This window comes from Phacochoerus africanus, chromosome 3 (genome assembly GCF_016906955.1).
Source record: "Phacochoerus africanus isolate WHEZ1 chromosome 3, ROS_Pafr_v1, whole genome shotgun sequence".
In the NCBI taxonomy this organism is placed as follows: Eukaryota; Metazoa; Chordata; class Mammalia; order Artiodactyla; family Suidae; genus Phacochoerus; species Phacochoerus africanus.
The window spans coordinates 34,726,859-34,751,433 of record NC_062546.1 but is presented as its reverse complement, the minus strand read 5'-3'; the positions used below and the strand labels follow the sequence as shown (position 1 = coordinate 34,751,433).

At 44.6% G+C, this 24,575-nt stretch overlaps 1 protein-coding gene across 5 annotated transcripts in view; it reads right to left on the bottom strand.

The window, feature by feature from the left end:
• The window catches only part of RALGAPA2 (Ral GTPase activating protein catalytic subunit alpha 2), a 271,866-nt gene that overhangs the window by 101,681 nt on the left and 145,610 nt on the right, over nucleotides 1-24,575 (bottom strand). For all 5 annotated transcript variants that reach the window (XR_007133912.1, XR_007133913.1, XR_007133914.1 and 2 more), the window contains 8 exons: nucleotides 23,052-23,180; nucleotides 20,452-20,580; nucleotides 19,555-19,613; nucleotides 10,624-10,732; nucleotides 8,419-8,529; nucleotides 6,765-6,833; nucleotides 6,060-6,197; nucleotides 4,411-4,594 (listed from right to left, as the gene is read on the bottom strand). Coding sequence is in view for 2 of the 5 variants with exons in the window: in XM_047771595.1 (XP_047627551.1) it covers nucleotides 4,411-4,594; nucleotides 6,060-6,197; nucleotides 6,765-6,833; nucleotides 8,419-8,529; nucleotides 10,624-10,732; nucleotides 19,555-19,613; nucleotides 20,452-20,580; nucleotides 23,052-23,180 (928 nt within the window). In the remaining 3 variants the exon portion in view is untranslated. The remainder of the gene's footprint in view (nucleotides 1-4,410; nucleotides 4,595-6,059; nucleotides 6,198-6,764; nucleotides 6,834-8,418; nucleotides 8,530-10,623; nucleotides 10,733-19,554; nucleotides 19,614-20,451; nucleotides 20,581-23,051; nucleotides 23,181-24,575) is intronic.

Below are 24,575 nucleotides of genomic sequence, written 5' to 3'. Positions count from 1 at the left end.
TCCTGACTTTTCTTGGATTTTCTTCTCAATTTTTTTCTTTTTGAGGAACAAGAAATCACCTGGATTCAATAATGCAAAATAAAATTTCATTTAAAACCCTAGTATTTTAGGAGTTCCCATTGTGGCTCAGTGGTTAACCAATCCGACTAGGAACCATGAGGGTGCAGGTTCAATCCCTGGCCTCACTCAGTGGGTTAAGGATCTGGCGTTGCCCTGAGCTCTGGTGTATGTTGCAGACGTGGCTCGGATCCCACATTTCTGTGGCTCTAGTGTAGTCTGGAGGCTACAGCTCCAATTGGACCCCTAGCCTGGGAACTTCCATGTGCCACAGGTGCAGCCCTAGAAAAAATAAAAAGACAAAAACAAAAAAAACCCCAACCCTAGTTATTTTAGAAGCAGAAGAGGTCACCTCTGTCTCTGAAATTAAACACTTCTTCCTGTTATAAGGGTGTACAATTTCCACATAGCTGAGAAATTTAAATCACCTCAACTAATTCCCCTGAAATCAGTTATGAATGCCTCTGCATCTGTGTCCATATTAACATTCTCAAAAGTTACAGATGCTTTTAATGCATGCTTATCATCCCATACGAACGCATGCTCCATCAGAAATGTTTCAATGCCCGAGCAACAAAGGTGCAGCTGGCTAGGGGCTCAGGAATCCATAATGCAAGAAATTACGTGGTGAAGACAGACAGCATCGCAGGCTGCGAAGCTAAGGTGGAAGGTCTGACTGGATAAAGCCCACAGCAGAAAACAACTGGAAAAGCAACTCTGCTCTGCTTTTACCTACACTGGCTGTACTTTCGACCTGAGATACATACATATTTGTATTTTAATGAATGTGCTTGAATTCTATTGTGAGCAATTAACCTGGAGTCACATTAACCAAGCCATAAGCTGTGACACACCCAACAAAATATCTTTGGTACTGAAAAGTAAGGAAAGGGAACATTCACGAAATAAGAACTATTCTTCCCTGGTGGACTTCAGCTGAACCGACTGCTGGGGGAGGGGGTGGGGTGCCCTGGAAAATCAGGAGAAGATCTTGACTCCATTAATGAAGAAACAGGCTCGTGACTTCCAGAAACTGTGCAAAAATACAGTCCAGCATTTATCTTTCTAAATTTACGGATGAAATACAAGAGCGGCAGTCTTAGGTTGTCCTTTCACTGTCATCTTCTAAAGCGCCTCCCGTCCCTTCCTTCGAAGCAATTAGGTATGAATGATGAGGAACGTGGGCAGGTGTCCTGTGGCCAGTCAATGGCGCTTCCATGAGCTGGGCTGGCCTCCACCTCAACTCAAGGTGAGTGCATGTCTCTTGTGCATAACTTTGTGTCAAAGTAGTAAATGTTATCAAAGATGGGCGAGGGTCTATGACAGAATCATTTGAAAATACTAAAAATATAATACTGCTTATCAGAGTAGATGCTTATCAGAGTAGAGACCGTCTGGTTATAAATAATCAACTAATGACACAGAATAAAAAAACCGTCAAAAATGAGCACTTTCCATTTACCCTAAAATACTAATCTTTATTATTCTTCTTCATTTTTTTTTTTCTTTTGCTTTTTAGGGCCATACCTGAAGCCTATGGAAGTTCCCAGGCTAGGAACTGAAGTGGAGCTGCAGCTACTGGCCTACATCACAGCCACTGCAACGCGGATCCGAGTGGCATCTGTGACCTACACCACAGATCACAGCAACACCAGATCCCCAACCTACTAAGCAAGGCCAGGGATTGAACCCACATCCTTGTGGATACTAGTCAGATTCGTTTCTCCTGCACCACATCGGGAACTCCCTATTCCTCTTCCTTCTTAACAGGCTGTCCTCACCCAGCGAGAGAGTCTGTGCATGCCAGTGTGTTTTTGAGCTTCTTTGCTTTTTCATTTAACATGTTAGAAAAATGTAAAACTCCTCTGTCACAGAAGCTTAAACTGTCATTTGTGGTAACACACAACTATGTTAGGACAAGTTTGCACAGTCCTAAGCTTTTCTGAAGAATGACTATTCGAGTCAAAGACTGCTATACATTGAAAGAAAAGGGGCGCAAAAAAGTACATGTGCCATTTTTAGGCTTATCCTTTTTCATTAACCTATTCATCTTTTGCCATTTTTAGTGACGAGTCCCAGTAAGCGTGAACCCATTTTCGGAGCAGCCATGTGGGATGAGTGTAAATTAATGACTTTGGCGGAAATGTAAGTTAATTTTCTTATGACCTGGACTACAAGGCAGGCAACAACAAAAAGAAATAGATCAAAGGTCATTTCAAAAAAAAGTTCTGAATTTACAACTGCAGGGAGAAAGTCAAGAAGATACAACAGTTTGAAAGAACAAGGGACTCCAGTTGAAGAGACGCAAAGGCTGAGCGAGCGGAGGGTGGGCGATGGGACAAGACGGAGCAGCCCACCAGCCCCACAGCCCCACACGGCCCTCGGCCTCCTCCACAGCAACACCTCAGAGCAAATAACTTGATGCTTTAGGAACCTGTCATTAAATCTTTTTTTTTTTTTTATCTTTCCTAGGTCTGCACCTGTGGCATATGGAGGTTCCCAGGCTAGGGGTCTAATCAGAGCTGCAGCCTCCGGCTACACCATAGCCACAGCAACACCAGATCCGAGCTGTGTCTGCGGCCTACGCCACAGCTCACAGCAACGCCGGATCCTTAACCCACTGAACAAGGCCAGGGATCGAACACGCAACCTCGTGGTTCCTAGTCGGATTTGTTAACCACCGAGCCACGACGGGAACTCCTAGTCATTAAATCTTAATTGACATTACTTCTAACTTGGGAAATTTTTCACCTCAGTCTGCTCATCATTTTAGATGAGGCCTGACCATGCGCCTGGGTGGTACCCCACTCTTGTCCCCTTTCTCCAGCCTGAGCCACGCTCTGGACTCTGTGGTCTCACCAGCTCAGCCCTGGACCCCAGACCCTCACTAGCAAGAGCTGCCTGCTGTCCTCCCTCCACCGGAGGCCCCACAGGGCTCTGTCTCAGGTTCCTTCCCAAGAGTCACTTCCAGATCCCTGGCTGGTGCTGTCTGGCTACAGACAATCACTCTGCCCTAAGTACCAGGCAAAACCCACCACCAAACACTCAGCTGGGAAAGAAAACAGCTCCTGTTCTGGGCTCACCCTCCCTGAGCTTCGGAGCACCTGGCCCCACCAACCTTCCTGGGCTCCTTTCTTTCTTCCCTTGACCTCCTAGAAATGACTCTTCTCAGTTCTTTGTCCACTTTCCTGACTTGGCTTTCCTGGTGACATGCTCTTATTTCTTTTTCTTTAAGGATGTTTTTACAAGCACCACCCCCCGCAACCTCATTCCACTCTTAGGCCTAGGTTTTTAATTTGCAAAGTCCATAAAATTTTCATGGACAATCTAACACTCCATATATATATATATTTTAATTTGGAAATTCACATGCACATGTAAGAAATAATACCAGGAAGTTCCCGCTGTGGCGCAGCAGAAACGAATCCGACTAGGAACCGTGAGGTTGTGGGTCCGATCCCTGGCCTCACTCAGTGGGTTAAGGATCTGGCATTGCTGTGGCTGTGGTGTAGGCTAGTGGCTACAGCTCCGATTAGACCTCTGGCCTGGGAACCTCCAGATGCCACAGGTGCAGCCCTAAAAATCAAAAAAAAAAAAAAAAAAGAAAGAAAGAAAGAAAAAGAAATAATACCAAGAGAGCCGGAGCAGCCTTCACCTGACCGGTAAACTCTTGAATAGCTATGGTCCAACCATCACTGATTCATCAGTATTCAACATTCACTAGTTTCACAAGCATTCATTCGTGTGTGTGTGTGTGTGTGTGCGCGCGTTGTGTGTGATTCTAGGCATTTCATCACACAGGGATGACACACCCACATTTTGGTGCATAGTCCAAGGCCTAGAGATGGACTCTTGTCATTCTGAGGAGAAAGGTGGTTGGGGGGGACACAGCAGCCCCTGAGTCCTGACCACACCCACACTCTACGACGGGCCCTCCGTGGGAGCAGAGTGGTCCTTAGACCATCTTTCTCCTGATGTCCTCCTGGGCCAGACACTCCCAGCTCCTTGCAAAATCAGCCCATCCTTCCAAGTCTGGCTTAGGTTCTCCGTGGGAACGCAGTCCTTCTGCACTAATCCCGCCTCTCCCATGAGAGGAAAAGCTCCTGGGGGGCAGAAAACGAACTGTCCTGTGGGTCCCATGGGCCTAACACATACAGGTCCTCAATTTTATCCAAGATGGGAATAGAAAGGGGAGGAGACAGAAAAAGAGAAGAACCCAGGAAGGAAGAGTGTGCTTGCACTGAGCGCTCTAGAAACCTGGATTTAACACCTGGGTTTTCAAAAAAGAACACAGCAAGGATGAACAGGAGGCTACCATCTGCCCAGGGGAATAGATATTCCGAAGACTCTCACCCTCTTCGACAGTAAGCAGGTTGCCCAGTTCTGCTGATGAATGATGCTGGGCCGGCTCAGAACTCTTCACGTTTGCCAGTGGCAGGAAGGGGTCGTAATCCGTGGACGACAGGTCAGCCAGGGTCAGGGTGTAGTGGCTCTGTTGGGTGTACGTGCTCGAGCCACAAACACAGCAGTGCAGAACCTGCGGAAACAGAAGGGGGCGCGTGCCCTGGATGCCACCAACCTCCCGCGCCCTGGTGATCTGTCAAACGACAGCGGCACTTAGGGGGCAGGACTCTTGCTGGGTGATTCCTGAGACCATTGCCCCTTCCCGTTCCTGAACATCTTCCTGCCATTAGCACGTCCTTCCTGCCCCTTTTACATCAATGCCAGTGAATACATTCTCAAGGCAAAAGGAAAGCAAGAGTCAACAAGGGCCTCTTTGGCCATCCTGAGTGGCCACACAGCCTGGTCCTGCTCCAGCCCAGAGGCAGCACGAGGAGGGGGCCTAATTAGGACCTGGGGGTGAGCCCAGACTGAGTCACAGACAACCTGCCACCCGCGGGGGTAGGCAGATAGAAGCCACTAGCAGACTGTCACGAGTGGTTGCAGATTTGAATCCATTAACTTACAACCCAGTGACTTGGAAGGGCTAATACATTTTTTGAAAATATAATTAATGAAGGAAATTTAGTACACATCATAAAAGTATTCTTATTTTCATGTGATGGGTTCCCAAAAGCTCACTGCTTATTTATACACTGCCATTGACTGAAGCCCTACGAGCCACGAGCACAGACCATCTTAAGTGTACCAAAGTGTACAAGGGAGCTAGTAACTGTACCAAAGTTTACTTTTTCTACCATAATTTCAAGTTCATGAATTCAAAAAAGTGGTTTTTATGAAGACGAAAGTACTGCTTTAATAAGTAAGGCAAGGTTGCTTTTAGAGGACCAGCTCTGATTTGCCCCACAGGCAGGAGGCCTTGAGGTCAGGCTGAATAGCTACAGATTCAGTTCTTTCTACCCGTGCTGCCTGCTGGGGGCTTCCTGGAGGAGAAGGCGGGGTATGTGACCTCTGTACACAGCTGGAAAGGACTGAGACCTGTAGTCAGCAGGGGACAGCCACTTGAGTGTGCCCTCTGCCCAGCAAAAAAGTAGTGTAGGAAAATAATGGGAGCTTTCTCATTAATATAAGATATGTGCTTTGTCATCAAGAAAATCAGTTTCTATTGGTCAAATGCCATAAATACAAGAAATATTTTTCAAAAGTTTTTTATTATTGGGACCATTATACTTCTTCCTTTGATAAACAGATTCTGTCAAAATAAGGCTGTGGATATTCCTATAAATATAAACAGTTCTTTCCAAAAGGAAGCAGATATAGACCATGTTCCATGAAAATGGGGGGACCCTGAGCAAGCTGCAGTTGTTTAGAGATGACAGTCAGGTAAAATGCGTGGACCCTGCACTGAGTCATTGCTGCTTTTCTGAAATTGTTACTGTTCTGTTTTAATGCCTTAAGTCATTCACTTCTTTTAAAATGTCTGACCTCCATAAACCCTTTGTCAAAAGGGCAAAGATCCCTAAGTAAATGCACAAAACACGGTCTGGGAATTCCCGGATGCTCCTGTCCACGCTCTGCGCCCATGGCCCAGGGAGACTCACCCTGTAGACGTAATCCAGCAGTGGCGCTCGGGACGAGGCCTGCTCCTCCATGGCTGCCGTAGCCACGGGGTGGAGAAGGGCGCTCAGTGGCAGGGCCATGCACCAGTCCAGGAGGCAGAGCAGCAAGGACACGATGAGCTGGAAGAGGAAGCACACCCAGCACCTCCCGCTGCAGCCTCTTCACCAGCACCTTACAAGTGTGTGACCACCACCGGAAGAACTGCCCTGGCCTCACAATAATTGTTCAGGACACATGGGTGAATAAGGCTTTCACAGACAGACAGGGCCTGTCCTGACAGAATGTGTCACAGAGGATATTCCTACATGTGACAGTACTTAGCAGCTGTACTACATGTTTAAAAAACACCCCTAGGAGTTCCTGTCCTGGCTCAGCGGAAACAAATCCAACTAGTATCCATTAGGATGTGGGTTCCATCCCTGGCCTTGCTCAGTGGGTTAAGGATCTGGCACTAATAAGAGCTGTGGTGTCAGTTGCAGACGCAGCTTGGATCCCATGTTGCTGTGGCTGTGGCATAGGCTGGCAGCTGTACCTATGATTCAACCCCTAGTCTGGGAACTTCCACAAGCCACAGGTGCAGCCCTCAAAAGCAAAAAAAAAAAAAAAAAAAACAAAAAAAAACACCAAAAAACAAAACAACCCCAAAAAACCACCCCTGCAGAAAACTCAGCTGATGGGCTGCTTACCTTCTTATCTGTTTCCACTGAGGAATACTCTGCACTCGGTAAAAGAAAAGCAATTGTGGCCACGAGGATCTGCAAAAAGATAAATTCCCAATCAGACAGATCAGAGTAACAGTTTAGGAGCCACATGAAGAACCCCAGGATGGCCTTGCCATAAGCCCAGCCTGGTGCCAACCCCCAGGGGAAGGGGACAACAGCAAAGGGTCATTTTAGAGATTGGTGGGATCGTGGCAACTGGGAGAAGGTGACAGGCCAGGCCAGTTTCCACTCTCCCAGGTGGCGCTGGAACCGGGGTCCCAAAGAAAGGAGGGTTCCTCTCTGGAGTCACACAACTTCCATCACGTCTACACACTTTCCACAGTGGAAGCAAAAAATACTTCCAAGTAATGATGCAAATGCTCCCGGGTACTGTTCTTATAAATGATCCCAGGCCTGCCTCCCACCTGCAGCCCCTTTCCTTCCAGAGGTCTTCCAGATGAGATGCTGAAGCACGCAGCGGACCTACAACCCAACGTCACACTTTGCAACATCTTATGTCCCTATCATCCAAAGCTCTGTTCCACTCTAGGTCCCTTAAGGTCGAACTTCACTGGTGATTTCTGACATATCTGCGAGAACAAAGCAACCTCAGAGGTGAAATCTGTCTAGGGCCAAAAGAAAATACATCAGCATCACTCCTCCGAGATACTACCTGGAGGCAAATTTCCTCAGAGCTGCCGCTAATGTGTACGGAGTAGGGCATGGGTAGGGAAGGGCAGCTCAAAACCTGGCAGGGGAGTCCCCATTGTGCTCAGCAGTAATGAACCCAACTAGTGCTCGTGAGGATGTGGGTTTGATCCCTGGCCTCAATCAGTGGGTTAAGGATTCCGCTTTGCCCGTGAGTTGTGATGTAGGTCAAAGACATGGCTCGGATCCTGGGTTGATGTGGCTGTGATCCCATAAGCTGGCTGCTACAGCTCCGATTGGACCCCTAGCCTGGGAACTTCCACATGCCTTGAGTGTGGCCCTAAAATAAGCCAAATGAAACAAACAAACAAAAAACGTGGCAGGGAGGGGGGAGCTTTACCACTGGCACCTCCAAGGCAAGGGCAGAGGCCCCCATCTGAGCCACGCCCCCCTGATGCCACTGACCTCTGGCCACCGTTGCTGAGAAGCTGCTCCCTGTTGCTGACGACACTCTCACCCACATTACGCCTCAGAGAGGAGGAGGGTCCTGAGCTGATTATAGCTGGCGATCCCGCCACAGCCAAGAGCAGCGTCCAGCCTTCTGTCTGGGAGGGATTCCTTATACACAACTCCCCCCAGCCCCTGGCCCCCATGCACCGGGCACCATAACCAGCTGCCTGCTCCTCGCTGGCACCACCCAAATTACTCTGGGTGAATGCAGGCCCATTGACAAAAGGCCTCTTTGTTGTGGTCGTGTCTGCTTTTCAAACTCCCTGGGTGTAAGGCTGCCCGGGAACACTGGTGGCTTCTGACGTGGTGCCTGAAATCACAGCTGAGAAGAGCCAGTGAATTTAAACTGAAAATGGGTGACTCACGTGGCAATTTAATGGTTGCTTCTCGGACAATTATTTGAGTATCTCTAATTAATTAAATATCAAATCTAATACAAAGGAAACGCTTACGTTTTGGCCTTACGGGAAAAAAGACTTACTTCGGCAATTTTCCGAGGCAGAGAGGGTTCGAATATCTGAAGCTTTTCCCAGTAGGAAACCAGCAACTGAAGAACATCGCAAGCCACCTGGGCCACGACTTTGTTGGGAAACTGTACAGGGAGACAAAACAACACCCCCAAATCAGTAACCTCACTTACCGCGTACTGTTTCTGTCTAGCTCCACTTAGGAATACATGCCCTTGTTTTGCATGAACTATGTGAAAAACGTATCCTATCACCAGACAGGTCCCGCACTCACCACTCTTAGCTGCCTTGTGTCTAGACGAGCTGTACTAAAGCACATAACACGATAGAGACATCGCCTGGAAATCACAGCCATGATTTCAAATGCCCTATTCAGAGCACATAAATGATAGTTTTGACAACTGGAGGAAATGAAAAAAGGTAGTAGATTATCGAGTATCCCGTGTGTGCTGAACCTTTTAAAAGAATTTTACTCATTTGCGCCCTGCTAGCTCTTCACTAACAGCTCTGTGAGGTGGACGTTACCTTCATTTTACACATGGAGAAACAAAGATTGATCAAAAGACTTTCTATCCTATGGAATTAAACTTAACCCACACGTATAACATTCTAAGAAAGATGGAAAGTGTGGAACCATGAGCACACAATTCAAAGTGATGGGATATTCAACTTTGAGCATGTTTTCTGTATCTGGCCTGTGTCCAGGGTTCTCTGGATGCTTCCGTTCCTCATGGGATGACTTGGCAAAGGGCCATCCATCCCTTTGGGGACCACTGTGAGGGACAACCTGTGCCTCATGATGGAGGGTGGAAAGCCTTGTCTGATCCTGTGTCCCTGTGTCCCTGTCTAGGGAGACCTCTGGATTTCTTCCAGAAGCTCGAGGTCGCATGAAGCTGACGCCAACGGACCAGAGTGTCATGAAAACAACACAGAAAAGTCAGCATTTAGCACCCCTTGTGTTAAGAAACCACGAGAAAAGAAAGGAGTAGTGATCAGTTTTCCTTCTGCAGAACAAATAGCTCCTGACTGCCCCTCCCCACGGGCACAAGGAAACCAGGGGACTCTGCTCAGCCTCACCAACCACCCAGACATCTGGTGATCTGGCCCTCATGGGCCTCTGTCTACTCCTCAAACGCTCTGGCTTGTTTCTGCCCGAGGGCCTTTGCACCCACTCCTGGTTCTGCCTGGGACACTCATTCCCTCCCGCTGGCTGGTGCCGCCACACCTTTTAATCATGCCACTAGATGTCTTCTCCCCCATGAGGCCACCATGCCTGTCCAGAGGCGTGGGCGCATCGTTTTCAGTTCCCTCCTAGTCACCTGCGGGAGTTTCTGTACAGTATTAGGGGCCATCACAGCAGATCGCAGCAGCTGGGTTTAGCTGCTGGTTCTTCTGTGTGTTTATTTTCCTGCACCATGTTCACCATCCTATTCCTAATGCCCAGCACAGCCCCAGAGGGGGTCTGTGGGGACAATGGAGCATTGGTGGGGGCGGGGGGGGGGGAGAATGCGAGTGGGCAAGGTGCATTTCTGCTGCATCAGGCTGGTCAAGTCAGCTGGAGACAGACAAGGTGACGGAGTGAGACGAGGGATACGGCAGACAAAACAAGAGGAGGAGGCAGAGGGATGAGGTGTGACAGACGCAGACAGAGGGGAGGGCCAAGCTGGGCCTGGAAGAACGTCGTGGGTAGTGGGGGAGCTTCCTTCCAGGCAGGCGGCCCAGACACAGGCACTGAGGCAGGGAAAGCCGCCTCGGAGCACTACGGATGGGGAGGGATTACTGACTGCGGAGGGCCTCAGGAACACAGGGTGAAATAAATCCCCCCTCTTTCACCCAGTACATCCTCATGGAGAACTGGCAACATGCTGGCACTGAATGAAAAGCAGAGAGGATGCGATGTACAGGGTGATCCAGGCCCTGCTGTGAAGAAGCCGAGAGCCTGGTGGAGCACATGTGCCCATCCCTAAAGCCGTGCTGGGCGCACTAGTCTGTGGTGCACGAGGGCAGGCCTGTGTGCAGATGCAGCTCTCTGGCAGCAGTAATAGGGCAGCCTGCGGGTCCCGACTAGGGCTGTGGGAGTGGGAGGGCTGTTCAGGATCCTGACTGGGATATGGGTGGCGTAAGGAGGGGAAAACAGAGATGGGGCTAATGCAAAGGAAAAGGGGTGGAATACCTGCGATGCAGCTTAATGTCAAATACACATGACGAAGTGACCATACCTTCAAAGTGACGCCTATCACGTTGACGGCCTCTTTCAGCTGAGGATGGCTCATACACTGTGCTAGCTCTTCACATATCCAGACCCCGAGGGAGCAAATGGCAATGCATCTTTCGAAAAACAAGGAAAACGCTCATGAAATTGAATGCATTTTCTTGGTATTTTCAAATGACAAAATATTTTAAACTTTGTTTACAAAGTAGTAAAAGTTATAGATACATTAACAAAAAATGTCCTCTTGAGAAAAAAGATAAGGTACCCTCAATAGACGAGTTTTCAGGACAGATTGATAACGGTTAGTAACTAAATATTTAGTGAAATAAATAGTATGTTTTCTGATAATTGTCAGAGCACATATATCACTTTTTCGGGGTCTTTTTAGGGCTGCATATGGAAGATCCCAGGCTAAGGGTCAAATTGGCGCTGTAGCTACTGGCCTACACCACAGCCACAGCCATGCCAGATCCAAGCTGCGTCTGTGACCTACACCACAGCTCAGGGCAATGCCAGGTCCTTAACCCACTGAGCAAGGCCAGGGATCAAACCCATATTCTCATGGATACTAGTTGAGTTCGTTACTGCTGAGCCATGATGGGAACTCCCTATATCACTTATTTCTGCTGAAACTATTTTTTATTACGTGTTATTGCCTCAGGATATTTTTGAGGAAGAATCAAAAATATAAATCTTAGAAAATTGTTGGAAATTGAGTTTATAATTGTTTTCCTTACAGCAAAATACATACCACCTACCACAAACAGAAGACAAATCCTGTATTTCATTGTAAAGACTATCTGTGTACAATGTTCAAAATAAGTTTTGCTGTTATTTCTTTTAAGCAGTGTGCTTAAGACAAAATATTCTTTAATAGTTCTTTAAAAATAACCTTTCTCTATCATAAGTCTATATTATAATTTTTTTTTGGTCTTTTTGCCTTTTTTTCTAGGGCCGCTCCCACGGCATACAGAGGTTCCCAGGCTAGGGGTCGAATCGGAGCTACAGCTGCCGGCCTATACCAGAGCCACAGCGACGCCAGGTCGGAGCCACGTCTGCAACCTACACCACAGCTCACGGTACCGCCAGATCCTTTAACCTACTGAGCAAGGCCAGGGACCAAACCTGCAACCTCATGGTTCCTAGTCAGATTCGTTAACCACTGTGCCACGACGGGAACTCCTCTATTATAATATTAAGTGGTAATTCTCTTTGGAACTTATACTCCATTATCTTTGCAATGATAAAAAATCACATGCTTCTTAATTCTTTTCTGAATGCCCATATATAACATTAAAATGCTTGTTCCCAAACCTGCTCACTTTCAGCACAAAAGCGTCCTTCAATCCACTACTTGGAACCAGACAACTGTTGTAATATGTACACGCTGTTCTTTGTAGTTAAGAGGTCACACCTGATGCCAATGAAACTGGACAGACAGCACAGCTCTCCACACCCAAAGTCCCTTTGTAATCAGCATATTATAATATACTACATTCAGCAACTAAAATCAATCTATTTCGAGGTTTTCAAACCACTGTATTTCACTGGATTCTCACCCCTTTAAATCAGAATGGACTAAGTGCTTCAGAACCAGTTAACTGCATCACCTTCTACCAAAATTCACTCGGTAAAAGTGATGCCACTGGGTTTCAAGGTGCATGGGTCTTTCCGGTTTATCAGGCACCAGGGTTATTTAAGAGCCCCCCCAGTTTCCTGAGTATACACACAGTCTACATCTCTCTCTCTCTCTCTAGCTTATTCTACACTTATCCTCAATCTAGAAACTGCACTTGGTATCTTAGTTTGCAGTCATTCCCACATATTCTGTATTTGTTCCCAAAGCCTCTTTTCTTCCCTCAGCTTAACTCAGACTCTGACTGTTCAACCCACTGAAATCTACAGAAGTTGGAATTATGCCCCCCGCCTTTTTTTGCCTTTTTTTTTTTTTTTTTTGCTTTTTAGGGCTGCATTCACGGCATATGGAAGTTCCCAAGTTAGAGGTTGAATCGGAGATACAGCTGCCGGCCTACACCACAGCCACACAGCAAAGTGGGCTCTAAGCTGTGTCTTCTACTTATACCACACACAGTTCAATGCAATGCCAGATCCCCGAGCCGCTGAGCAAGGATTGAACCCGCATCCTCATGGTTACTAGTTGGATTCGTTTCTGCTGTGCCACGATGGGAACTCCCCAATCATATTTTTACCATTTTAAGAGCTCTTCCTTTGTGTGTGTGTGTGTGTGTGTGTGTGTGTGTGTGTGTGTGTGTGTGTGTGTGTGTGTGTGTGTGTGTGTGTGTATTCTACACTTTTTTTTTTTTTTTTAATACAACCCATGAAAAGATCTCTCATTCCTAGGAACACCTGCATTTCTCGGTAACTATTAGCCATGCACTATGGAGAACACTGTTACCCATTAAGTGGTTTTATAACCTAAGCTACTCACCTGCCTTGAGCTTTAACCACACTCGCTTGTAACAGGTCTCCCGTGCTGTTTTCTCTCTTTGAAGTTCATCATTTAACATTCCCATCAAGCATCTTCCTATTCTAACACTCACAGTGACTCCCCATGCCCAGGACCTGCTGCCAGTTAAGTTTCTCTGTATCCCCAGCATGTCCTTTGTGACTGTGAATGAGGTTTATCTATCAAGACTCTTTTTTAAAGCTAATGGCAATTCCACTTTACTCTCAAACTGTATCCTAGTACACTCTCTGAATGCTCTTTGCTACTAGGACAGCTCACACCACTCCATTTTATGCAACAGAAACTTACTTTTTCTTAATTTTTCTAAATTATTATCACTCACGATTAAACTATATTCTCTTAATATTTCTCTGTTTATTTGAAATCTTGATCATATATTTCAGTCTGCTTGCATATCTATACTTATACAACCTTAATTTTATTGCTGGGCTCCTTTAATACACAACTAAGAGAGACTGACCATATCATACACATTTCTATTCCATTTCTAACTCCACAGAAATTTGGTTTTTTACACTAAGGAAAAAGGGGAGAAAAGGTAATGCCAAGACTTGTTGAAGGTTTAAATGTAGCGGGTATGACTAAATGAGAAATCAAGGCTTTTCCCCAAGCTTCTGGATTGAAAATCTGGGCAGATGATGGTGACATGAAGCCTGAGGACAGTTAGGCACTGGGGACAGACAGCAGACTCAGGGCTTCAGTTATGGTTGTGTTAAGTTTGGATGTTTTAAGACATCCAAGTTGAGATATCAGGTTGGCAGTTTAATATATATAAGCCTGAATAAATAAGGGGTACAACAGAAGGGGCCAATAAATTCAGTATTGTCAGCAAGCAGATGGTATTTAAAGTCTAATTAAATGAATAAGAGCATCTAGGAAAGTCATGCAGAATGAAGAGAACCAGCCCTAGACCCCAAGTCACTCTAACATCCAGAATCAGGTAGAGAAAAGAGACAGATAAGGAAGAGCTACAGTGAAAAAGGAGCAAAATAAAAAAAGCATGTTTAAGGAACTGGCATTGTTCAGGAAGAGGGTAAAGATAACTCTAACAGTAGAACTAGTAAGGTAAGAATGCGTATTAAAAATCCTAAGCCTCTAAAAGAACTGAAAAAGGAGTTCCCATTGTGGCTCAGTGGGTTATGATCCTTACTAGTATCCATGAGGATGTCGATTTGTGGATTTGATCCCTGGCCTTGCTCAGTGGCTTAAGGATCTGGTATTGCCCTGAGCTGTGGTATAGGTCATAGATGGAGGATCCCGTGTTGCTGTGGCTATGGCATAAACTAGCAGCTACAGCTCCAATTTGACCCCTAGCCTGGGGAACTTCCATACGCTGCAGGTGCAGCCCTAAAAAAGAAAAAAATAAAATAAAAGAACTGAAAGAAAGTCTATGACTTCTAAACAAAATAAAGGTAATAAATGGAATATAGAAATAAACAATCCAAAGGAAGAAAGAGAGGAAAGAAGAGTGTATAAAATGAAGGTGTGAAACAGGAGAAAATGAAATTTTGAGAAAGACAAATAACAAAGTTTAAAATAAGTTAAAATAGGAGTTCCCATCGTGGCGCAGTGGTTAACGAATCCGACTAGGAACCATGAGGTTGCGGGTTCGGTCCCTGCCCTTGCTCAGTGGGTTAACGATCCGGCGTTGCCGTGAGCTGTGGTGTAGGTTGCAGACGTGGCTCGGATCCCTCGTTGCTATGGCTCTGGCGTAGGCCGGGGGCTACAGCTCCGATTCAACCCCTAGCCTGGGAACCTCCATATGCCGCGGGAGCGGCCCAAGAAATAGCAGCAACAACAACAACAACAACAACAACAACAAAGACAAAAGACAAAAAAAAAAAATAAAATGTTAAAATAAATACATCCAAATATACCAAATATACCAATAAATGTAAATGAACTAAAGCTTCAGTTAAAAGACAAAGATCAGGCAGGATAAACACATAAAATCAAGTATGTACAGTTTTGTGAAGACATTTAAAAGAGAAAAATATAGAAACATTAAATTTTAAAGGAGAGAACACATTATTTAAAAATACAGCTGAATCAATATCAAACAAGTGGTCTTTAAGATAAAAAAATCATCCTTAGGGAAAAAAAAAAAGACAACTTACAGAATGGGAGAAAATAGTTTCAAATGATGCAAGTGACAAGGGCTTAATCTCTAGAATACACAAGCAACTTATACAACTCAACAGCACAAAAAGCCAACAACCCAAATGAAAAATGGGCAAAAGACCTGAATAGACATTTTTCCAAGGAAGATGTACAGATGGCCAACAAGCACATGAAAAAATGCTCAACATCCCTGATTATTAGAGAAATGCAAATCAAAACAACCATGAGAAACCACCTCACACCAGTCAGAATGGCCATCATTAAGTCCACAAATAACTAATGCTGAAGGGGTTGTGGAGAAAAGGGAACCCTCCTGCACTGTTGGGGGAATGTAAGCTGGTACAACCACTATGGAGAACAGTATGGGGTACCTTAGAATGCTATACATAGAACTACCATACGACCCAGCAATCCCACTCTTGGGCATATACCCAGACAAAACTTTCCTTAAAAATGACACAGGCACCCGCATGTTCACTGCAGCACTATTCACAATAGCCAAGACATGGAAACAACCTAAATGTCCATCGACAAATGATTGGATTAGGACGATGTGATATATATACACAATGGAATACTACTCAGCCATAAAAAAGAACGAAATAATGCCACTTGCAGCAACATGGATGGAACTAGAGTCTCTCAAACTGAGTGAAGTAAGTTCAGAAGGAGAAAGACAAATACCATATGATATCACTTATAACTGGAATCTAATATGAGGCACAAATGAACCTTTCCACAGAAAAGAAAATCATGGTCTTGGAAAATAGACCTGTGGTTGCCAAGGGGGAGGGGGAGGGGGAGGGAGGGGGGTGGATTGGGAATTTGGGGTTAATAGATGCAACCTATTGCCTTTGAAATGGATTAGCAATGAGATCCTGCTGTGTAGCACTGGGATGTCTAGTCACTTCTGAGGGAGCACGATAATGTGAGAAAATAGAATGTGTACATGTATGTATAACTGGCTCACCATCCTGTATAACAGGAAAAAAAAATTGTATTGGGGAACAACAATTAAAAAAATTTTTTTCTTAAATCATCCTTGGAGATAAAGAGAGTCATTACATAAATATAAAAGATTTGATTCACTATAGAGATAGGATAATTCAACACTTACATGCAGCTAATAACATAGTTTTAAAATATATAAAACAAAAATTCGCAGAAATGCAAGGAGAAATAGAAAAGTGCACCAAAATAGTGGGAGATTTTAACATATCTTTCTCAGTAAATGATCAAGATGATGAAAAAAATTAGGAAGGATATGGAATATTTGAGGCATATGATTTAAAAAATTTATCTAATGGGCACATCTAGAACACTAAACCCAAAAATTGAAGAATAGCGTATACGTTACTTTCAAGCATATATGGGACATTTGCAAAAACAGACTACATACTAGGCCATAAAGCAAATCTCAACAATTTCAAAGACATTTTTGATCCACAATGCAATTAACTAAAATAGCAGCAGCAAAAAGATAAACAGAAATAACCATATTTCTAAATAAACCATGACCCAATGATCATAATGGAAACTAGAAAAATTTGTAATGGAGAAATAATTACATATCAAAACTTATAGAACTTTGGAGTTCCCAGAGTAGCCTATTGTGGCTCAGTGGGTTATAAACCTATTATCCATGAGGATGCGGTTTGATCCCTAGCCTCCCTCAGTGGGTTAAGGAGCCGACATTGCTATGAGCCATAGATGTGGCTTGGATCCCATGTTGCTGTGGCTGTGGCTGTGGCAGTGGCTGGCAGCTGTAGCTCAGATTAGACCTTTAGCCCAGGTACTTCTATAAGCCGCAGGTCGCGCCCTTAAAAAAGAAACAAACAAACAAAACCTATAGAACTCAGGAATTCAGAAAAACTAGCACCTAGACATAAATATATAGACTGGAGTTCCTGTCGTGGCTCAGTGGTTAACGAATCCGACTAGGAACCATGAGGTTGTGGGTTCGATCCCTGGCCTTGCTCAGTGGGTTAAGGACCCGGTGTTGCCGTGAGCTATGGTGTAGGTTGCAGATGCGGCTCGGATCCTGTGTTGCTGTGGCTGTGGTGTAGGCCGGTGGCTATAGCTCCAATTCGACCCCTAGCCTGGGAACCTCCACATGCCGCAGGAGCAACCCTAGAAAAGGTAAAAAGACCAAAAAAAAAAAAACAAAACAGCAACAAAAAAACCCAAAACAAAACCTATAGAACTCAGGAACTCAGATAAACTAGCACCTAGAAATAAATACGTAGACTGGAGTTCCCGTTGTGGCTCGGTGGTTAATGAATCTGACTAGGAACCATGAGGCTGAGGGTTCGATTCCTGGCCTTGCTCAGTGGGTTAAGGACCCGGCATTGCCGTGAGCTGTGGTGTAGGTTGCAGACGCGGCTCGGATCCCGCATTGCTGTGGCTCTGGCGTAGGCTGGCGGCTATGGCTCTGATTCGAGCCCTAGCCTGGGAACCTCCATATGCAGCAGGAGCGGCCCAAGAAATGGCAAAAAGATAAAAAAATAAAAAATAAATATATAGACTTAGATGTTTATATATGTATAAAAGAAAGGCTGAGAAATAATACACTAAGTATACAACATAAAAGAAAAAGAATTATAGAAAAAAGAATAAACGTGAAAAAGAGCATAAAGTAGAAAATTAAAAAATAAATATAGAACAGAGAATTTGAACAAAAACAAGACTCTATTCTTTGAAAAGACTAATAAGATTGACAGATCCTTGACAAGACTCATGAGAAAAATCAGAAAATATATAAGAAGTTTCAAAGATTAAAAAGTGTTTATAAAGTTTCCATCATGGCTCAGCAGAAACGAATCTGACTAGTATCCATGAGGATGCAGGTTCAATCCCTGGCCTCGCTCAGTGGGTTAAGGATCCCGCATTGCAGTGGGCTGTGGTGCAGGTCACAGACATGGCTCAGATCTGGCATTGCTGTGGCTGTGGTGTAGGCCAGTGGCTACAGCTCCAGTTCGACCCCTTGCCTGGTAACCTCCATGTGCCATGGGTGCAGCCCTAAAAAGACCAAAAAAAAAAAAATGCCTATAGTTATGGAAGCCAAATAGGTAAAAGGAAGCAAAAGGCTAATGGAGACATCATGAGCATCAGAATATTTCAAAACTTAGATGGGATGGACAAGTCCTAGAGAAGTTTAGATTATCTAAGCTGTCAAAAAAGAAAAAAAAAAACAAAACCTTAATATTCTTAAAATAACTGAAGAAAATGAATCAGTAGTTAACTTTCTCATAAAGAAAATACCAGACCTAGATAGTTTTACCATCAAGGTCTACTAAATCCACAAGAATATTAACTCCAATTTTACAAAAACTCTTGCTGAGTAAACACAATGAAACAATTCTTTGCTCGTTTTGTGAGACGATCTAACTTTGTAAATAAGCCCGAGCAGAACAGGATGGGAAAGGAAAATCACAGGCCATGAATATACATGCAACTTTCCTGGTCAAAATGTTAGTCAAATCAGATCCAGTGTTGTATAAATCTAGTTGGGTTTATTTCAAAATGTAAAGTTACTTTAATGTCAGCAACCTGATCCTGAATTTATAGCTTCTGGTAATGGCAGACTGAAAAATCTGGACTAAACCATCCCTTGAAGATAAGTAAAGAAATTAGAGAAGATACCAAAGGAAAAAAAACTTTGCAGATCATCTAAAGAGAGCTAGCTAATAAGACAATGCTGAGTGATGGCTGCTCTCCTGGAACCAGTCTGGAGGGAGCAGGTCAAGAGCAAGAGGTGGAGCTGGGCTTCTGGTGACCTTACAGGGATGGCGGCTGGGACCAGAAACTGGCATCCCCTTCCCCAGTGATCCCACTTCTGAGCTTCACTTTGGGAGGAGAGCAGAGACTCATCACTATGGAGGTGGCCCAGAAAACCTCTTCTCTTGGTCACAGCCAGCCAGCAACCTCCGATGTTGGCAGAAGTGACCAAAATGTTTCCAGACATTGCTGAATGTCTCTAGGGTACAAAATCACTTCCCATTGAGACCCACTAGCCTATATACACATCCTTTTTATAAGCTGTGGTTTATTCTTCCATTTTCATCCTCATTAAAAGTAGCAGGGAGTATACACATGTATTTATACTCTTGCTTTTTCTTACACAAAAGGTAGCACACGACATATCTTCTGCATCTTACTCTTTTCACTTAATAACGGCATCTTTAAAAAAAATAATAAAGCATTTTCCCCAGACAATTCTTACCATATTAGTGTAAAAGCAGTGCGAAAGAACGATTTTTTTTTTAAGTGATCACACATAAACGTGCTATCTTCAAAATCTAAAACAGTTTACCTTGAGTCAACATTTACCTTGCATGCTCATTTGGCTCCTCGGTGGCATTCTTCAGTAAAATACTTATGAGGTAATGCTAAAAACAAAAAATTAAGTAAAATTAAAACTCTGCTTAATAGTTGGTTTCCCACATGTTCTGTCCCTGATCCAGGCAGTCAAGGGGCCCCTGAGGACAGGGTGGGGGTGGGGGGGAGTGGGCGGGGCTATGGAGAGACTCCCATCAGGGGCAGCCTGGGGAAGGACACACAGGCCAGGGAAGCAGCACGGTGGTCTCAGCCAGGGGCTCCCTGAGTAACTGAGTCCGGAAAAGTGCGTTTCCAGATATACAGAGCAAATGAGACTTCTGGATAGGAAAATTGGTTTTCTTCCTCGTTAATTGGATTATACATTGTACACTGAACTTCACGCTGCAATTGTGTACTCTAGACAGATAAATTGATTGATCTGAAATACACTTTTGTTTGCCCCAAAGTCAGCAGAGGAGAGAAAGCTTAATTTTATTCTCCAAGGAGTAATCTGGAACTTCAGATATTAGTAGCATTTAATCAGGCCAGCAACGGGGTTGAAGGTTTTGCTTATTTCAATTACTTCTTACCAATTCATCTGATGTACTAATCCAGTATAATTAACAAAATTACTACAAAGAATGATTCATTATAATTATGATCCGCAAGCAGGAGAAACAGATCTAATAAAAAACACCTGAGGAACCTAACAGTTGGTTGTAACCGCAACCTGCTCTCAGCGTAGTTCATTTCATCCCCCAAACCAGCCTTCTAAAAACACAACTGCTGCTGATGCATTTAAGGGACAGAGCAAAACTTCCAGGACAAGAAGCACAGCGATGGAAGGAAGACCCGCAGAGCTAGAATTATAAAATGCTAATTCTGGGACCAGGTCAAAGAGTCACGTACCTTGACATCATCAGTTCCTGTGACGACTTCGGTGACATCCGGCAGTGACTGCAGCAGAGGGACCTCGCGGTAGGTATTCGGAAAGCAGACCAGAGACCCCAGAATGGTGAGGGCTTCCGAACGAGGGGCCTATACACAAAGAGGGGAAGTACAATACACATTTTTCTTTTTATTAGAAAAGGATCAGATGTTTTACTTCTTTATCATTGAGATAAAGATCACATGGGGATCACATGGGGCAATCACATGGGGAGGGGGGAGTCATTGCATGTTCACTATTTTATTTCATTTTTTAAAATTTATTTTTATTTATTTTATTTTATTTTTGGTCTTTTGTCTTTTCCAGGGCCGCACTCACGGCATATGGAGGTTCCCAGGCTAGGGGTCTAATCGGAGCTATAGCTGCCGGCCACAGCCACAGCCACGCCAGATCTGAGCCGAGTCTGCAACCTATACCACAGCTCACAGCTACGCTGGATCCTTAACCCACTGAGCAGTTGCGGATCGAACCCGCAACCTCATGGTTCCTAGTTGGATTCATTTCCACTGTGCCACGACACGAACTCCATATTTCATTTTTTAAATACAAAGACTGGCAACTACTACAGCAAAATGTTCAAATCTGCCAAAGTTGGCTGGTAGGCCCACAGCTTCTCATTTATCTGACCTCTCTTTAAAAAATGGTTTGTTGTGGGTTGTTTTTGAGGGTTTTTTTTTTTTTTCCTGTCTTTTTTTAAATTTTAGGGCGGCACCCTCGGCATATGGAAGTGCCCAGGCTAGGGGTCTAATCAGAGCTTCAGCTGCCAGCCTACACCATAGTCATAGCAACGCAGGATCCCAACCTCGTCTGCAACCTACACCACAGCTCATGGCCATGCCGGATCCTTAACCCCCTAAGCGAGGCCAGGGATGGAATCCGCATCATCATGAATAGTAGTCGGGTTCGTTACCCCGGAGCCACAATGGGAACTCCCCTTTAAAATATGTTTTAAAAGGGTTCTTTAATTAAAGCTCATCTAACTGAAAGATAAATGTCCACAGAGAATGAACACTATGCATAATAGGGTTCCAGCATTTTTACAGGCAACTCTCAGGGCAAGTAAGGAAACTTTCAATAAAATATGATTTCCCTTCCTACATCTTGTTTTTAAATGTTTTTTTCAACGTTTGTCAACTTTTCAAATGTTTTTTCAATGTTGACTTGAATGGCTAAAAATATGAAGTTTCTCTGAGAATGACTACCAAGAAACCTTTTTCAGAAATAAGTATGAAAAGCTGTCAGTCTTTACAAAAGAAGTTGAACAAGTCGACATTTTCATTCTTCTTTCCTTTTCCTCACTCATTCTTGCCTTTTGCTCCTGTCTCTCGTCCTTGTCCTTTGCTTTTTAATTTATCCTTATAAGAAGCAAAGAGTGCTTGAAAATAACCAGCATGAAGTACCAGCTATACAAAGTATTAAAAAAGAATTTAATTTAAAACCCAGGGTTGAAGTTTGAATTTACCTTGCACTAAGCAAGCAGTAAGTAGAAGGAAAAAGTAACAACGCTGTCAAGCAACATTTAGGCAACTACACAGTCGCATGGGTTTTAGTATAAGTCCTTGGCACACAGTAAAGCTCATTCTATCTACAGCATGTGCAGATGGAAAAAATGGGTCTGAACAGGTAACGGTTGTACAAAACACAACTGTAAGAGGCCTCTAAATTTAAACCTGTAGGAGTTCTCTCAAAAGGCTTAATACTTTGCCCTAATAATGATATGTTAGATTTTAAATAAATTCTTTCAGTAGCCCTGAATGCACATGTAGTCCACTGGCTTCTAATTTTTTTTGGGGGGGGGGGGTCTTTTTAGGGCTGCACCTGTGACATGTGGAGGAGGTTCCCAGGCTAGGGGTCAAACTGGAGCTGTAGCTGCCAGGCTATACCACAGCCACAGCAACGCCAGATCCAAGCTGCATCTGCAACCTCCCCCATAGCTCACAGCAACACCAGATTCTTAACCCACTGAGCAAGGCCAGGGATTGAACCTATGTCCTCATGGATACTAGTCAGGTTCGTTAACTGCTGAGCCATGACGGGAACTCCAGGCTTCTAATGTTTTTGTACAGAAATTTTGCCAGAATTTTATGCCATATTAATAAGAACATATATATTAATTTTTCTGGTTAAAATTTCATTCTAATATTTTAAGAAAATATTTTCTATTGGACTTATAATGACTAAGACTAAATAATAGAGAAAAACCTTACTGACAATGTACAGGTAAAATTCTCTCTTCTCCACCACATCTATGCCTGTGCTTCCACTGACTGAAAATGCTAATAAAATCTAGCAGATCAGCCCTGGCTCTGACCGTGTAAATGCGCTGAGGTCTTCGTGGGGATATGATTTCTCACACTCTGGCCTTTTGATGAAACGCCTTCCCACCAGCACTGTGTCATCTCAGCCTACAATCTCACACATCAGCTGCCGGGGCCTCTACCCGAGAGCCCGGTTTCACGTTGCACTAATGAGTCCACACCTGTTAGGAGTGGAGAAATCTGAACCTCTCAGCCCTGCGAAGCCTCCCGGGAGTCGGGGTGTCGAGCGTCGCCACACTCACCGCCAGCATGTCTGCGCTGAGGACCCTGGCGGCGGCCGTGATGAAGTCCCCCATCAGCATGGAGAAGCCGGGCAAACCCAGGGAGAAGAAGCGGGGCGGACAGTGCCTTACGATGGTGTTTAAGATGTCCTGCAAGGGAGGGGAGAAAACGCAACTGTAGCTTCCCAGAACAAAGTCCCAAAGTCATCAGCCCATCCGTCCCTGCGACTGTGTGAGATCAGTGAAGAAAGCACATAGCACGGAGGTTTTCCAGGGAGAGGGGGACCAGGAGAGGAGTTAGTCCCAGGGCTGTCGTGCTCATTTCACAGCTAAGAGGATGGGGACGCTAGACTGTGGGGCGACTCGTCCAAGATCTCCATCGTGACGCTGGGACCACATGGCTCTTCCGTGTTCCCTGCACAGGTGTGCTCCCTGGACAGGGTATGGGGTGCTGAGACAGAGATGAATAAAACCTTCAAACACCTATCACTTCCCTTCAATTCTCAAACATCGAAGCCCACTGTTACATTAGAAATGGCAAAATAGACAAAGAGACGACAACTTTCACCCACAGGGCATGTGAGGCACCGGGTCACGCTGTGACAGGTCACACTCCAAGGGCAGGTGGTCAGTGGGGTTCTGGATAGACTGGGTCTCGAGGTACAAGCCCGGTGCAGAGGTCACCCTGTGCACAGGGGCAGCGTGTAGACCATCCCCGCCCCGGACGCCCAGCCTACCTGGGTCTGGAGGGGCCCCCACCCACCAGCTCTGTTCTGACGGCACCGCCCCATTCCAGCCCGCAGCAGACCAGGCTCCCCTCCTGGCCGGCGTTCATGCCATCTACGGCCAGGCCACATCCCTGAAGCCATCTGTGCCCGTGTTTCTGTGCAAAGGGGATTAGGAAGAAAACCACAAACTGCTTTTCTGCAGCTCTAGGCCAAGCACATTAACCAAATGTACTGAAGTACTAAGGTTATGGGACTGTATTTAAACAACCTATATAGCTGGTCTCAAAATACAAATAAGGAGCAAAGTATTAAAAAAAAAAAAAAAACAAATTTGCTCCCCCCCCCCCCAAATTTCAGTGTGGCTATTTGAAAAATCCTTTACAATAATCCTGATTTAATATGATTAAATGAGAGCAGAAAAGTAGCAATGTGGTCACTTCTAACACATTAAGTCCTTTATAATAAAAATAACCTCACTTAACAACTTATAATCTTAAGAGATCTTTCCTGTGGTCACAAAACATTTTTCCTAAGACTTATTTTCTTCCTTACAGAGGAGACTCATTTAGTTTCTACAAATCCTGCTGTTTATGGTCTTAAAATAACAGTACACGGCTTACTCTATTAGAGACCATGTACGGTAAATTACTTAGCCAGCACTAATTTAAGGTTTTAGCATTTCGGCAGAGCTTTCCTCTATCAAAAAATAGAAAGAGATAAACAGATAGACAGATAAAAGGGAGGAAGGAAGGAGGAAAGGAAAGCAAAGCCCGAACCCCACTTCACCCGGGTTAATGTTTAAACCTGCTGTGATCAC